A 17,768-nucleotide genomic window follows, 5' to 3' on the forward strand; every position below is an offset into this window, starting at 1 on the left:
AATTTCAACCTTAAATTACTTTGTGAACAGTGATCCTGTTTTCTGAGATATGAAATTATAGATAAAAGGAAACTTATATTTAGCACATAATGTGTTTCATATTTTGAAAGCATAAAGAATATAACTTGTTTTACAAACTAGTGTGAACAGATAATCAAATTAAGCTGAGTTTTGGGTACAGTGTACTAGTCACATTCTCTCCTTTCACTTGTATGTTTAAAATATTTTTTAAGTTAAAAATGGAAATAATAAAAAACATTAATTGTGATATAGATAAATAAGTACGGTAATCACTATAAAATGCATATAACCAAACAAATAAATGTGGAAGTCATTTCGCTGGTGATATTTGGTTTGGGACCTGAAAGGTGAGTACCTGTTCTGTAGGCAGAGAAAATGGGGAAGGACATTCTAGAAAGAGGGAACACTATGGACACAGACAAGGGGACATGAAATCATGTGATGCATTTTATAGAATATTTATGCATAAGGTATGAAAAAAGAGGGTGTGGAAATAGTGCAGACAAGATAAATCAGATGAGATTATGGAAGGACCCATATATCATGTTAAGCATTTAAACTTCAGATTTAATGCAATGGAGCATCAGCAAGTTTTTATTTTTTTTCCCACAAGAAGAGTTGCATGATCATATTTGTATTTCAGAAGATTAAATCGTGGCAATTTAGAAGTTAGAGCAGTATGAGGAGTGAATGGAGATGGGGGCAGGGACCAGGGAGATCCACAGATGATGAAAGCTGCTGAACCTGGTCACTGGCAGAAGAGAAGGGACCTAGTGGGTATAGGGAGAGAGGAGACATCTCAGATAACTTGGAAATTTCAACCATTAATTACTTTGTGAATGGTGATCCTGTTTACCGAGATAGGAAATTCTAGATAAAAGAGAGTGAGTTCTATTTTGAACACTTTGATTTTGAGAAACAGATGAGTTGGAATTGACTCGACGGCAATGGTTGTTGTTTTTGTTTTCAAATGCGTTAAGTGTGAGGAAAGTCTGAGAGTCCGTGGGAAAGATGAACATAAATCCCACAAGAAGGCTGCGGTATGAGACTTCTAAGCCATTGATTTATGGGTGAATGTTTATATGAGAGTGAGTTTTCCCAGGTGGACTGTGTCTGGGAAGGAAAGAAGACTAAGGAATGAATCCAGGATATAAATGTAATAAAATTTGTATGAACATTTTAAGGATAGACATAACACTAGTCCTGAATCTTTAATATGTTTAAAGACGATGAAAGACAACTGATGAACGTGGAGCCGATCCATGCAGATACTCTGTTGGAAACTTACAAGAGAAAGATTGCTGATGAAGGAAGACTCTTTCTGGCTGAATTTCAGGTATGTGCATTCTCATGCATTATGGTGAGGAATGCTATTTTAATTTTCAAGATAATTTCATTTTAAACACAAGTGTATAACCATTTTCCTTTATAATTTATCTCACACAATACTACAACAGAGTCAAAGCAGATCTTTACAGACCAGAAAAGAGACTCATAGAGGTTGACAAACTCTTAGTCATACAGCTAGTAAATATTTTGATACAATGCTTTATTGTATTTATAATTATCACACTTGACTGATTTGAACTTGTACTTTAGATAATCATCCAACTTTTTTTTTTTTTAATGAATTTTAAAGTGGCACAGCAACTAATTCTAAATTTACTCTCAGTTATGGGTTTTGTTCTCCATGTAATCCATCATTAATTTTTAAGGAAAACAAAGTTTTTATTTTTCATAATTCCTAACAATGTTAATTTTAATTACCATATGCAACTTGTGCATCAGTATAAAGGAAATATATTGCACAATGTTTCATTTGCTCGCATGGTAACTGGCAAGAAACTATTTTCCCTGAATTTGCTGTGACCAAAGGATCTTTGTGTGTTTCAGAGCATACCACGGGTGTTCAGCAAATTTTCTATCAAGGACGCTCGAAAGTCCTTTAACCAGAACAAAAACCGCTATGTCGACATTCTTCCTTGTAAGTACTTCCTGAGAATTGAGGTACCATATGTTGAGGCTACTCAGTTATTTAGTATTTCACTGATTTTTCTTTTCTTTAAACAGATGATTATAACCGTGTTGAACTCTCTGAGATAAATGGAGACGTCGGGTCAAACTATATAAATGCCAGCTACATTGATGTGAGTGAAAATGCATCGTTTCTTTCACTGATTTTCATTTTTCTTTTATCTATGCGTTCCATTCATTTCCATATTTGTCTTTGGAAAAGACTTGAAATATTATCAGAAATACTTTGAAGTAAGTCCATAATGTTAACATATATAAACCACAAAATCTCTAGCATTTACATGAATAGTTACATATCATTTGTCTACTGGTACTAAGTGTAATCTGGGATTTTCCTTTACTATCAAAATAATGCTAATAATTAACATATTCTGGTGTCCTATTGTATGCTGGATATTAGACTAGATGCTCTGTACATGTATTTATCACAAGAGCCCCACACTTGCCCCAGCCATCTGCGCTGTGCTCATTGTACAGGTCAGGACTGCAGGCTCTGGCTAATTATCTTTACTGTGATGTTCTTGGCTGACACAGATCATCTGTTCTTCGTATTTATCCAAAAGTGTATGTATCTGTACATGGCTGATTCATTCAAAATATTTTAAAATTTGTTATTTCTTAATTTTTAAATAAGTAATGCATCACGCGATTTAAAAAATTTAAACTAGTATTAAAAATATAGACCGAAAAAAAAATTCCTCCCGCCGAATCCTCCATTTTCTCAGTGTTTCCACTTACCGGAAGAGGCTTCTATGTTAGTTCTGGTTTATGCAGCAAGAATTTCTTCATACAATCCACAAGAAAGCACTAACATTTATAATTTCCCTTCCTCTTTGTACAAAAATAGCAACATAATCCCCACATTGTTCTATATTGTGCTTTATCCACTGAAAATATACATCTTAGAGATATATACTATCACTATTAAGAGCAGGGGCTGGCCCGCATTTTCTGGCAAGAGCTAGATAGCAAATACTTTTGGCTTTGCAGGTCACACCATCTCTGTTACAACTACTCATCCCTATAGTTGAACTGCCAAGCTTTCCTAGACAATTCAAAATGTGGCTGTGTTCCAAAAAAATATTTACAAAATCAGGTAACGTTGGATTTGGTCTTTAGGCCATAGTTTGCTGACTCTGAACATACAGCTTTTTCTACATCTTTCCTTTTCTTTATATTCTTATAGTACTTTGTCAGTAATTTGAATTTAACTAGTTCCTATATTAAAAAGAAAGAAAGAAAGAAAGAAAAAGAAACCCTTACCGTCGAGTTAATTCTGACTCATTGCACTCGTAGAGGTTCCAAGGAGTGGCTGGTAGATTCGAACTGCCGACCTTTTGTTAGCAGCTGAGCTCTTTATCTGCTGCCCAACCAGGGCTCCAGTTCCTATATTAGTGATCAGTAAATTAAGTGTGATTTCTAATTTTAGTATTAGAAAATATTGATGAAATGTATTACCATGGTACAAGAAATAATCACGATTCATATTTCACAATGGGTTTCAGTATATCTGGAGGATAAATTCCTAAAAGAGAAATTTGCAGGGTCAAAGGGCATTTGCAATTTTAAAAGATGTTTCCAAATTGTCCTCCACAGGCATTGAACCAGTTTATATTCCATCAGCAACGCTTGAAGGAATTGCTTGGTGGTGCACACGGTTAAATAGGCTGCGAGCTGAAAGCTTGGCAGTTCGAACTCACCCAGAGGTGCCCCTGAAGGCAGAGCTGGCAGTCTGTTTCTGAAAGGTCACAGCCTTGAAAACCCTATGGATCCGTTCTACTCCGCACACACAGGTTCGCCATGAGTTGGAGGCGACTTGATGGCAGTTAACAACAACTCATGAGTGTGCTTATTTCCATATAGCCTTGCCAAAAGATTGTTCTGTCAAAAACTTGTTTTAGACAACCAAACAGTTGACAAGATATATCGCATGCTACCATATATGCTGGTTTATGAAATAATTACCAAGTTTTTCTTGAAGAAAAAGCAATCGTAATTTAGTTGATTTTCATTAGTTTAGCCTACTGGAATACAGAAACTTTTAGCAGAGTGGATGAAATGGCCACATTTCAAATTATAATATTTTATTTGTTAACTTACACAGTTAACAGAAATTATAGAGTGATTCGGGAATTTTACTTGCATTAGTCATGGAGCATGCATCTTCGGTATCTGCGTCTTAAAAAAAACTGTTGCCATCGAGTCAATTCTGACTCATAGTGACCCTATAGGACAGGGTAAAATTGCCCCACAGGGTTTCCAAGGGGCGACTCGTGGACTTGAACTGACCTTTTGGTTAGCAACCTGGGCTCTTAACCACTTCAGCACCAGGGCTCAATCTGTGTTTTAGTCATTAATAAATTCCTTTTTGAGATACCTAATGACTTTCCAGAGCAAAACTCTTGGCATCAATGATGCTGGTGGGTCTCATGACAATAATAATAAAATTTATTCTGTTCTTACTATGTATCAGTCACATTTTAAGTGCTTTATGTATATTAATTCAATTACATCTCACAACAACCCTAGGAGGTGCTCTGCATTTTGCTAGTATGAGCAGAGGCAGGATTTTTTCCCAAGCCTTCTCCCTCTGGAGACCACAACCTAAAGCCAGTGCTTCCCATCACCTTTGCTTGAAATTCAACAATTTCTTTATCACAGCTTAATGCTGTCCCTGGAAATTTTATTCCCAGCAACAAATTTCTCTTCCCTTAACACATATTCATGATACCCACAATGTAATCTCTTACTCTCTTCCGTTTTTACGTGATCCTCAAAAGACGTGTTTACAATGACATCCAAAACTTGCAAATGTGAGGCCCCAGTCTTTGGAAATACAATTACTGTGTTATAATTTTACCTCTATTTTAATGGTTTCTGTCAGGTGACCCCAGCAAGCCTCCAAATTAGCATAAATCAAGTTCATTTTCATTTACTGTGTCTTTCCCAAATAATTTTTTTTCTTCAAAGTAATTGAGAGCAGACCTGGTTATGTGAGAGATTTTTTAAGAATTTAGATAATCTCTGGGGGGAAAAAAAACTTTATATTCTATTCAATATAGACTAATGATTTTGGTGTCTGGTTCCACTCGTGTTTCTCTGAGATAACAAGGAGCTTCAAGAATGCATTGTCCCCAGCCTTTAGATAGGTACTTGACATACTGTAACCACTCAACAAATACTTGTTGAATAAATGACTGTAGGAATGATACTGTATCATGAAGTTACTGACATTTATCTTACATTTTGTGGCCCATGTGACTAAATTTCATCTAATGGCAAGTTATTTCTCCCTGAAGAGCTTCTTTGATTGCTGAGGTGAATTTAAGGAGGATGAGGTAATTTGGGAAGAAATTAGCACACTCTTAGCTGCTTCTGTATTCCTTCTTTGCCTTGACTAATAGGAGTGGAGAAATCAGACATCTTGAGGAATGAAATGAGAGTCATTGTGTCTCTTATCTGGAATGGCAACAAAAAGGGGAGGGGCTTGAGGGAATAGGCAGGATATTCCAGCAAGAGTTAAGAGGTGGAAATGTGGGGTAATCCCAGAGTGATTTATTGAAAGAAATTGAGTAAAAATTCCAAAAGTAACTACATGGTGGTGGGGAAGATTAAATTCTGGCAGATGGTGCTGTGAGCAGTGGCAGGAATAAAATACAGGAATGTCTGGGTTACTACAGTAAATTGTTGCACATCCCAGAAGAAAACAAATTATAATTTTTAAAATTGTTTTGGGCATATAGGGAAGACACAAAAGTTAGGAATATTGTTTCCAAATGCTAACTTGTTGACACAGCTATGTGCCTGATCATACATTAACACCTGCTTATAATTTTAAAATGCCCTGGAAAATCCACAGCCGAGAAATGGCTGATCCAAAGCGACTGCACGGACACACAGTTTTGCATATTGATGAGTAACTGAGTGATCAGTAAATGACTTGCCTTTCTGTATGTGTTTTGAACAGGGTTTCAAAGAACCCAGAAAATACATTGCTGCACAAGGTAATTTATTTGACAGTCTGCTATTCCTTTTTTTTTTTTTTTTAATTGCGTTATATCACTTGTAAGAAATATTTCTTATTAGCTTGCATGTGTTCACTTCCTAGGACCCAGGGATGAAACTGTTGATGATTTCTGGAGGATGATCTGGGAACAGAAAGCCACGGTTATTGTGATGGTCACTCGATGTGAAGAAGGAAACAGGGTAAGGACCCAGCAGATTCAAGGGGTAGATACACATTGTCAGGGTCCGGAAAACAAAGTGTTGAGTTGCATCTTAAAAAGCATGGATATGTGTTTGACAACTAAAACAGGTAGTTCTCTATTTTAGTCATTGTAACACTTGCTTTACATTTTTCGTAAATGTAGAAAAATGATATTTGTACCTATCTAAATACATATGTGCATGAAATCTCAACGCTTTCGCATAACTGCCAGACTTTACTACTTGACTCCTGTTTCTTTTCAGTATTGTTCTAAATTCAGTCTACATTTAGGTACTAACTTCACAAGTGCTTGTGAATGCTTGAAAGCAACACAACCTCGGGCAGATAGACGGTTAACTCCTGCAGTGTGGCTTTAGGGACGGGCAGATAGACGGTTAACTCCTGCAGTGTGGCTTTAGGGACGGGCAGATAGACGGTTAACTCCTGCAGTGTGGCTTTAGGGACGGGCAGATAGACGGTTAACTCCTGCAGTGTGGCTTTAGGGACGGGCAGATAGACGGTTAACTCCTGCAGTGTGGCTTTAGGGACGGGCAGATAGACGGTTAACTCCTGCAGTGTGGCTTTAGGGACGGGCAGATAGACGGTTAACTCCTGCAGTGTGGCTTTAGGGACGGGCAGATAGACGGTTAACTCCTGCAGTGTGACTTTAGGGACGGGCAGATAGACGGTTAACTCCTGCAGTGTGGCTTTAGGGACGGGCAGATAGACGGTTAACTCCTGCAGTGTGGCTTTAGGGACGGGCAGATAGACGGTTAACTCCTGCAGTGTGGCTTTAGGGACGGGCAGATAGACGGTTAACTCCTGCAGTGTGGCTTTAGGGACGGGCAGATAGACGGTTAACTCCTGCAGTGTGGCTTTAGGGACGGGCAGATAGACGGTTAACTCCTGCAGTGTGGCTTTAGGGACGGGCAGATAGACGGTTAACTCCTGCAGTGTGACTTTAGGGACGGGCAGATAGACGGTTAACTCCTGCAGTGTGGCTTTAGGGACGGGCAGATAGACGGTTAACTCCTGCAGTGTGGCTTTAGGGACGGGCAGATAGACGGTTAACTCCTGCAGTGTGGCTTTAGGGACGGGCAGATAGACGGTTAACTCCTGCAGTGTGGCTTTAGGGACGGGCAGATAGATGGTTAACTCCTGCAGTGTGACTTTAGGGAGTCTGAAGGTCTCCCGTTCTCCTTCCTGAAACGAATCACATGCAGTTTATCCCTTTTTGATAATCAGCGAGTACATGTTCTGTAACATGCAGCTAAGCCTGGGAATATAGCCCTTCTGCTAAGTAGGATGAAGGAATTCCTTCAGGAGACATGAATGGGAAATGGAATACATTTCAAGCATCATAGCTTAAGGTGTACATGTGAATAAAGGAGAATACATCAATGTTTTCAGAATTTCAAATAAAGTTTTGTTTTTTAAAAAGAATATTTAATGAAACAACTTTGTTTAAATGAAAAATAAGAACCATTAATGATTTTTTAAAAATACAGAACAAGTGTGCAGAATACTGGCCATCAACGGAACAAGGTACCAAGACTTATGGAGATGTGGTTGTGAAGATCAACGAACACAAAAGATGCCCAGATTACATCATTCAGAAATTGAGCATTACAAATGTGAGTCTATTTTATGACATAATTTTGTTTTGCTATGTTTTTTTCTGAACATACTGTAATGGAATATGAAAGTGAGAAATTAAAAAGTATCAGGGAAACTATTTTTAATGACCTTCAGGAGAAACAGTTGAATTAGAATAACACAAGCCAACAGAGTCGTACTAAGTCATTGGTCAAAGAAGTGATTTTCCAAGTCAAATTGAAAGTATTTATTCTTCTCTGGCCCATGAAGTATAATGAAAATAGAGGAGTTCATTAAATGTGTTGAATAAATGATTACATTATTGAATTAATGAACAAATACTATTCTTAATGAGTTTAGTAGTATTATGGAAAGAATATGTATACAAGTGGCATAAGGTCCCTGTGTGGTACAAGTGGTTTGCACTTGATGACTAATAGAAATGCTGGTGAATCCAACCCACCCAGTGGCACTGCTGAAGAAAGGCCTGACATTTTTTGCTTCCATAAAGGTTACCTTATGGAGCTCAGTTTTATTTCTGTTACACTTGGGATCACCATGAGTTGGAATCAATTTGAGGGCAAAAGGTTTGGGGTTTTTTTGTGTGTGTGTTTTAAGAAGTATCCAGTTATAACTATACACCCCAGTTCTACTTTGTAACACATGTGGTTGCCATGAGTCTAATCAACATAAAAGCAACAGGTTTAGTTGTTTGGAGTTTTAAGAAGTAAAAAGTTGTAATATGTAGTAGAGATATGTTTAGCACAGAAAAGAAGGAGGTCAATGTGACCTTAAATAATAGTTAAAATGGAGGTCTCCACACATGTTGTCTGATTCCAATTATATAAAAAAAGTCCAGAATAGGCACATCTACAGAGACAGAAGGTTGATTAATGATTGCTTAGGACTGAGGTGGTGGGGCAGGAATGGGGATGATTGCCAATGGGTGTAAGTTTCTTCTTTAGGGTGATGAAAATGTTCTATAATTAGATAGTGGTGATAGTTCTACAACTGTGTAAATATAACGAAAAACTGTATACTTTACATGGGTTAATTTTACGGTATTTGAAATACATCTTAACAGAATTGTTAAAAAATGCCAGTGTTTATAAAGGAAGTTGAAAATTTCTCTAAATTCCAATTGTTGGAGGGCTTTCAGTAATCTAAATTTTATTTCTATATGGTCCAGGTAAATTCTCTATGCAAAAAAAAAAAAAAAAAAAAAAAAAAAAAAAAATTTGTATTTCTCCTAAGGGCTTCTAAGACTTCTGTGGAATTACTAACTACTATGCACATGGCAGAAACCCTCGTGGCATAGTGGTTAAGTGCTATGGCTGCTAACCAAAGGGTTGGCAGTTCGAATCCACCAGGCGCTCCTTGGAAACTCTATGGGGCAGTTCTACTCTGTCCTATAGGGTTGCTATGAGTCGGAATTGACTCGACGGCACTGGGTTTAGTTTTTTTTTTTTAATGCAGATGTTGTGTTGTACATAAGGTCACCCGTATGAGTTGGAACCAGCTCAAAGGCACCTAACAATAAGAAATTGCCCATGGAGGGGCTGTGGAACAATCCCACCAAGTTCATGGCTAAATAGGTGTCTGACTTAGCCATGGGGGCTCCCAATCCATAGAAATGGGTGGATATGTAGAGGCTGATGCCATCAACATTACACTGATTAGTCTGGGGTTACTATTCTTAATGAACTCAGTTATTTCCTATCAGAAAATTACAACCAACCTTTTTTTCTTTTTTCTTTATTTTTAAAGTGTTTTGTTTCTCCTGTCATCTAGATGTAGGCACTTCTTCTTCATACCTGATCAGAGAATTACGACTTATGCATCTTCTGGTGGCTACTGTGAAACTGAGACAAACTTGAGCTGTAATTTGGGACTGACTGACCTCAGTTCTCTCTCTACATTTCTGAATTGATGATTCTAATAGGAGAGAGCCTAAGAAATATAGCATTCATCAAATAACTAGACCTTCCTCACATGACCAACAGTCCTGTTTGCTGGCCTGCCAAGCAAGAGTATTTCAAACAGCTCTGAGAATGACCTTTTCCTTTATATCTTTACACACACACACACACACACACACACTTGCACACCTTCCACTCCATTTTTTGGTTTGCTTGTAGGTTTTGCTTTTTGACTTGGCAGCATGGGAGTTTGTAAGAATTTCACCTAAACTTATCTATGTCTTACTGGTTAAAAAACCCAAACCCGTTGCCATGGAGTTGATTCTGACTCATAGCAGACCCTGTAGGACAGAGGAGAACTGTCTCAATAGAGTTTCCAAGGATTGGCTGGTAGATTTGAACTGCTGACCTTTTGGTTGGCAGCCTGATGTCTTAACCACTGTGCCAGCAGGTCTTATCTGGTTAGGGCATGCCAATCCTGCATGATATCTCAACTACTAATTATTAATTAGAAAGGAAAATACCATCAGAGTTGGAAAAAAAAATACAGGATGGCTGAAGAAATAAGAATTCTTTGGAGTGCTTTACCTCTGCAGCAGGCGTATTTTTGTACTGGTCCCCCTGCCACTTAGTTATGTCAGATAGTAGTTTGCTTTCGGGGAAAAAATATATATAGATATCTCAAAGGAAATATTGTATCTTGACTAGAAAAAAGAAAAAGCCACTGGCAGAGAGGTGACCCACATTCAGTTCATCAGCTGGCCCGACCATGGGGTTCCTGAAGATCCTCACCTGCTCCTCAAGCTGCGACGGAGAGTGAACGCTTTCAGCAACTTCTTCAGTGGCCCCATCGTGGTGCACTGCAGGTAAAAAAAGAACGCCAGTGGCAAGCTGGGGCTATTCAAATCCTTCCGCCACCGGGTGCTAGGGACATCCTACTCTGTGGAAAGTGCTATTTGGATGAACAGTCTTTTCCCTACTTCTTCTTTGACTATTTTCTTGTTTCTCTTCCCTGTCACCGTCACGCCTTCACTGCTATTTTGGTTTTTGTCAGTGCTGGTGTCGGACGCACAGGCACCTACATCGGAATTGACGCCATGCTAGAGGGCCTGGAAGCGGAGAACAAAGTGGATATTTATGGTTATGTAGTTAAGCTCCGGCGACAGAGATGCCTGATGGTTCAAGTGGAGGTACCTTCTAACCTTTAGTGATTACTCTCACTTTTGTTTTCAGCAGGAAATCTGTTCATGGGTAATAGTGATCTTAAAAGTAACCCAAATTCTTCACAACTTCAAACAGTGGGTGACAATGGTTTCCTTTTCATTTCATGAAAACTAAACATGTGTAGGCCACCAATCATAATTAGGAGAATTTCACATTAGTGTCTAAAAGTACTGTGGCAGAAAGGTGAATATAAAACATACTTTTAAAATAATGGAATACCACAGTTTGACGGTTCCTCAAAAAGTTGAACATAGAACTACCATCTGACCAGCAATCTAATCCTGCATATATACCCAAAATAATTGAAAACAGGAACATAAACAGAAACTTGCACACAGGGCTCACTGTAACATTATCCCTAATAGCCCAAAGGTGGAAACAGCCTAAATGTCCATTATCAAATGAATGGAGAAACAAAATGTGGTGCATACGTACAATGGATTATTACTCAGCCAGAAAGAGAAATGAAGTCCTGATTCGTGTCACGACATGGATGACCCTTGAAAACATTAAGTGAAATAAGTTAGTTACAAAAGGACAAATACTGTATGACCCCACTTAAACAAAACAGGCAAATGTATAAGAGACCAAAACTTATTAGTGGGTATCAGGGGCAAGAGTGAGGGGGAAAAAGGAAAGTTATTGCTTATTGATTAGTCTGGGAGTTATTTCCTCTCAGAAAATGTCAACCAACGTTTTCTTTTTTTGAGTTTCTGTTAACGGTGGTAGAATAACTGAGGGAAAGATAGTGATAATGGTTGTGCAACATTATGAATATATTCCATGTCACTGAATTATACATGTAAAAATTGTTGAATTTGCGAGCGTTTAGTGACATACATTTTTACCACAATTAAAAAGAATGAAATGCCATTTCCACACATCAGACAGGGAACATTTCTGAAAATATTAAATGTTGGTAGTAGATATGGGGAAATAACTATTCCCACACAGCGAATGGGGGTGTGAATCAGAATGCTTAATTTAGAAAGCAATTTGGGAGTATCTCATAAAATAATTTATCTTTCTGTGCCTCAGTTAAGTCTTCTGTAAAATGGAGATAATGATAGTACTTACCTCAGAGGATGGCCAAGACAAATAATGTAATACAAGGAAAGCACTTAGAAATTCCCTGGCACAGAGCATGTATTCAGTAATCGTAAGCGGTCATTATTACTGAAAATGCCCATACTCACCCCAGCCATTGCACATGTATGTATGTGCCCAAGCGAAAAACTAAAGCCATTGCTGTCGAGTCAATTCTGACTCCTAGTGACCATATAGGACAGAGTAGAACTGCCCCATAGAATTCCCAAGGAGTGCCTGCCGGATTTGAACTGCTGACCTTTTAGTTAGCAGCCGTAGCACTTAACCACCCTACCACCGGGTTTCCATACCCAAGAGAAGCCCTTTCAGATGTGCAGCTAGAAGCATGTGCGAGGATAGTCACCGGATTCTAGTACTGTTTGAATAAAAAACACTGGAAACAACCTAGATATATATCAGTAGGGGAATGGGTTAATAAAATGTAGGCTTTTTGGACAATGAATGCTATGCTAGAAAAAAAAAAGAAAAAGCAGCAGTTGAAAAAAGAATAAACTAGGTATATATCTATCCAGGTGGACAGATATGAAAACAATGAGTGAATAAAGTCACCACATGGAACATACAGGATACCATTTATGTCATTTTTTAGAAAACACATAAAACATGCAATGTTTATAGATACATAAATGTTAATGTAGAAATGTAAAAACAGATTGTTACCAGAGAAAAAAGAACTATTTCCACTGTGAAAAAATAAAATAGAGTTGAAGGATACAGCCAAATTGAGGGCAGTAGAAGTATTGGTTAAAGAAGTTTTAACTTTATCAGAAACATGCCACTTAAAAAAAAAAAATGAATGCAACTATGATAAATAGTTAGGAATTATTCAGCCTGGGTTTGCTATACTCTCTTTTTTTAAATTTAAATAATTTCGTCTTAAAAATTTTCTAGAAAACTATTTTAGAAAGCGTATTCTATGCCATGGCAGTTTGCTTTCTTAGATACACTGTGAAATTGCTGTATCAGTAAGTAATGTGATTTACTGACTCAGCAATAGTGAAAAGAAAATCAGATATAATTGTCAGGAATGAAATAAAAACTGCAATGCCTAATAGGTACCTAATTTATTTAGCAAGCTATTTTTTTCTGAAAGTTAATTTTTTTTTCATATTCCAGAGAACCCTGTGACAGCCAACTCCAGAATATTTAAATGTTCTAGGTGTCAATTTTCTTTAAGCATACATTATCCCAATATGAGAAAAACTATGAAAATAGATATTTTATTTAATTTTTGATTTATAGGACCATAAGTTATTTGTATTTTCCTTTGAAATTACAGGCACAGTACATCTTGATCCATCAGGCCTTGGTGGAATACAATCAGTTTGGGGAGACGGAAGTGAGCTTGTCTGAATTACATCCATATCTACATAACCTGAAGAAAAGAGATCCCCCCAGTGAGCCGTCTCCACTAGAGGCTGAATTCCAGGTAATAACAGCGTAAGAACAACAGTAATAAGAACAGCTAACTTTTGTTGAGTATCATCTGTTTTTCAGGTGCTGTGCTATGCACTTGACCTAGTTCTTGCATTTGGGCCTAACCATAATCCAATGAGGCAGAGATGAGGAAACTAAGACACAGAGAGTTTCTAAGAAATGCCTGAAATGACCCAACCGTTCTAATGGAGACTCAACTCAGAAATTGATTCTACAGCTAGCATTTTAAACCATTCCTCATTAAGCTGGTGTAAAATAAAACGTCAAAATAATAGTATATAGCCACAAAATTGGCCCGCCAAAGGCAATGTAGTACCTCACCTTTAAAAACTGCAGCTGGTTTCAGTTTGTAAAGGAAATAATTAGAGAAGCTTATGACTGCTTAGGAAGTTGAACTAGCTGGAGCTGATAGACAGTGAAGAATAAGTGTGTCCCAACCTATTTATCAGGCAATTACTCTGCCAGTTAACTTAAGATGTTATTCGCTGTGACTTCAGACAGTTGGCATAGCTATTCCTAAATCTCTCTGTCATTTAAAAAAATTTGTAACTTTTGTCTTCCACCTATGATTTCCAGTTTACCGAGCCTTTGTGAAAACTACCAGACTGGTTGATTTAGAAGTTTCGAAACAAGACCACAGATGTGCTTTTAATCAGATGCTGAATCATTTATGTTTAGGATCTAAGCAGGACTAAGGTGGGGGCAGGGGGATGAAGCATGCGATCACCAAATATTACAATCCATCAGAGACCTTCACTATATTAGAACTGTGCTATATTGGGAGAAGGCACAGGGTAGCCTTGAGTAGCAAAGTGTTTTATTATTGTTTTGTTGTTCTTTTAACTGCTAGATTAACCCTACTTGATACACTAACCCAATTAAACCATATAAAAACATTCACCAGAGACACTTTTCATATTAAATTCACATATAGTCAGTATAAGAAATAGTAACTTCTTTAAGTTCTTCCACTGAACAGAAATGAATGAGTCCCTGCTCTGTGCCAAGTGTAATTCTCAGCACAAGAGTCAAAATGATTTGCAAGTGGACACAAAGAAGACGTGAGAGAAGGGGATCCAGGGCACAGGTAGTGGCTATAACCCTGATAGAAGCAGTGCACTTATTGCATCTAAGCAGAAAGGAAGACAGAAATTGAGGATAGAGGTGGAGGTAGGTTGGTAGATTTAGTGATGGGAAGTTGAAGCAGTTCTTAAATGATTGCCTTTTATTTCTCATGAAATAATGAGAAATAAATATTTGTCATCTGTTGAGAGTTGAAGGGGACAGGAGCGAGTAGGGCGAGAAGAGCTTAAGGTTTCATGAAGGGAAAGGGTATCTCAAAAGTTGGAAACCACGCTCCCTGGTCAGAGGTAGTAGAACTGTCAGAAATTGTTTGTTGTTTGATTATTTGAAGTTTATGATCATGACTATAAGGAAAGACCAGTTAGTTGGATGACTTGTTCTCTACAGTAGCATTAAACTCTTTGGGGTAGATGCTGTATATGGCTTTGAGTGGATTCTGACTCATAGCAACCCTATAGGACACAGTAGAACTATCCCATAGGGTTTCCGAGGAGAGGCTGGTGGATTTAAACTGCTGACCTTTTGGTTAGCAGCCGAGCTCTTAACCACTGTGCCACCAGGGCTCTGTACATGCAGATATCAGGTTAAACCCATCCAGGATTTTGAAAAGTGACTGACTGAGAGTGTAGTCCAAAGGAGCTGAGGGTGTTTGCAAATGAATAATTATAGTGGTAGACAATAACATATGAATTGGTAATGGGAAGGACATGAAGCACATTGAGAAAGTAGTATGAGCAACCTGTGGGAATTTTGAAGATTGCTAGACTGAAGGTACTAGAGTATATGACTTGGAAAGCAAGGGGATACTTGTCAATGACAGCGATGGTTGCAATCATGACTTTAAAGGTGATGCAGATTTTTAGAACAAAACCTACAGAGGTAAAATGATAAAAGTGGAGGGTAGAATGGCTGAGTAGTGAAGGGAAAGGTTATAGGTGGTGATGAAGCTAAGGAATTAAGAGACTGGGGTGTTGAATAGATCATTCTTCCCAATGTTGAAGTAACCAACTGAAGAAGAGCACACAGTCAGCTAAGTCTGAAACTAAATGAGGTCGAGTGATACAGAGATTGGTGCCTGACACCTCCCAGTGGTAAGTCCCCAGAGTCACCTCAAAAGAAAGGCTTGGCAATCTACTTCTGAAAGATCACAGTCATTGAAATCGCTATGAAGCACGCACAGTTCTGCTCTGACATGTATGGCGTCACCAGGAGTTGGAATCAACTTAACAGCAACTGTTTCCCCTCCGTCCCTTTTTACACACACACACACACACACACACACACGCGTGTGCGCGCGCACACGCATATGTTGTTACTGAATTGTATATATTGTATGTGATGAGCTCTTTCTGTTTATTCGTCCACTCGACAAATATTTATTTAGGGACAAGTGAGAAGGGAGGATTGCTGGCAGGGCGATCTCCCAGAAGAAAGTGAGACGTAAACTGATATCTAAAGGGTAAGCAGAAATTAGCAGAATGACGAAAGGAGAAAGAGTAGTCCAGGCAGAAAAACAATGACAACAACAACAACAACAAAAATCCTGGTGAGACATTCAAGAGTTAATGGACAGCGTGGCCCTTTCCAAGAATTGAGGGAATTGGTTTGGCTCGAGCTCGATATATAAAGAGGGGCCTAGAAGATGATAAAACCTGAGAGGTGGTTAGGGGTGTGTCCCCAAGGGCCTTTTATGCTATATTAAGGGGGTTGGCAGCTTCTTAACAGTGATGGGAAGTTGCTGAAGTAGACTGGGCTAAGCAGGAAGAGAGAGAAGTAAAAGAATTTGAGAGCTTCAACAGTAGAAATGGTAGATCTTGCTGACTGCATAGGTACTGGGAGTGAGAAGAAAACCTGTCTGGAAGGCATAAACCAGGTATCAACTATTGGAAGCCTAGCATATCCCCTGTCTTCTGTGAGTGCCATGCCTGGAGAGTTTATATCTGATGATTTAAAATAATTTTCAATTGCTTTTTTGAAATATGGATAACATCATCAATAATTTTAAAATTATGTGACAAAAAATTACTTTGATATTCAGCAGCTCTTAAATAGGAAGTATATTGTTATTATATAATTGTATGTTTTTAGTCTAAAGTCATCATGTCAAAAGTACTAAAAGCCTGAGCGACTAAAAAGAAAAACTCAGAGGCAAACTTTAAAATGGTGGCCTATGAGAAGTATATGCAAATTTCATAAAACTTGACACAATATTTTATTAGGAGGGATGTTCTGTCACAATAAAATAGTCAATATTTAAATTGTTTATTAAGGACTTTCCCATTCTTTTCGTTTTTCCTTTAGAGGCTTCCTTCATATAGGAGCTGGAGAACACAGCACACTGGAAATCATGCAGAAAATAAAAGCAAAAACAGGAATTCTAATGTCATTCCATGTATGTATTTTATTTTACTTGATTTTTACATCAGGTAAAGTTAAGCTCTCTTTTTAATTTGTTTAATATGAGGAAAATTATCTTTGAAGCAAGTTTTTAATCTTCGGTTGATAGCAAGGAAGAGGTTAACAGGCTATTTAAATTTTACCTGCAACATATGTTTTCAACCCAGTAACAAGGGAATTTAGAGTCACGGATAGACTATATTTGGTGTTTTTTTGGTTGGTTTGTTTTGTTTTTAGTTCTACCAATTATTTCAGACATGATTTGTCAGAAGATGTAATCTCTGCAGCTGGGAGAAAAAAGGCCACGTTCCCTTTCCATTTCTCTCTCCTCTTTCGTGTATTTCAGCTGTTTACTCCAGGATAATTTCCAAATACAAAACATGACATACTTTTGTTCTCTTTATGTTTTCTTCTTTCCTTTATATCTGGAAGTTTGAAAGTGGGTGTATTCTACAAACTCTCAGTTAATCATTGAAATTTTTTTATTCTTTTCTTTTTTTAATTTTCTTTTTGGTGAAAATATGCACAGCAAAATCCTCTCCATTCCACAGTTTCTAAACTTATCTATCAGTGACATTGGTTACGTTCTTCACGTTGTGTCAGCATTCTTGCTCTTTCTGTTCTAGTTTCACTTCCATTTACTTAATTTCCCGCCCGAAAGCCTTCTCATCTACACTTTAAAATAACTGTTGATGCTTTGGGCTTATATAGATACTTTTTTAAAAGTAATCATTGAAATTTAA

General features: G+C 37.8%; 1 protein-coding gene across 1 annotated transcript in view; it reads left to right on the top strand.

The window, feature by feature from the left end:
- LOC135229894 (receptor-type tyrosine-protein phosphatase C-like) overlaps positions 1 to 17,768 on the top strand; it is a gene marked incomplete at its 5' end in the record, with an annotated part of 74,022 nt that overhangs the window by 39,890 nt on the left and 16,364 nt on the right. The window contains 10 exons of the mRNA XM_064279107.1: positions 1,248 to 1,357; positions 1,915 to 2,005; positions 2,092 to 2,168; positions 6,023 to 6,059; positions 6,164 to 6,261; positions 7,771 to 7,896; positions 10,486 to 10,643; positions 10,832 to 10,967; positions 13,388 to 13,537; positions 16,930 to 17,020. Of these exons, the coding sequence (XP_064135177.1) occupies positions 1,248 to 1,357; positions 1,915 to 2,005; positions 2,092 to 2,168; positions 6,023 to 6,059; positions 6,164 to 6,261; positions 7,771 to 7,896; positions 10,486 to 10,643; positions 10,832 to 10,967; positions 13,388 to 13,537; positions 16,930 to 17,020 (1,074 nt within the window). The remainder of the gene's footprint in view (positions 1 to 1,247; positions 1,358 to 1,914; positions 2,006 to 2,091; positions 2,169 to 6,022; positions 6,060 to 6,163; positions 6,262 to 7,770; positions 7,897 to 10,485; positions 10,644 to 10,831; positions 10,968 to 13,387; positions 13,538 to 16,929; positions 17,021 to 17,768) is intronic.

This window comes from Loxodonta africana, unplaced genomic scaffold (genome assembly GCF_030014295.1).
Source record: "Loxodonta africana isolate mLoxAfr1 unplaced genomic scaffold, mLoxAfr1.hap2 scaffold_599, whole genome shotgun sequence".
NCBI classification, from domain to species: domain Eukaryota; kingdom Metazoa; phylum Chordata; class Mammalia; order Proboscidea; family Elephantidae; genus Loxodonta; species Loxodonta africana.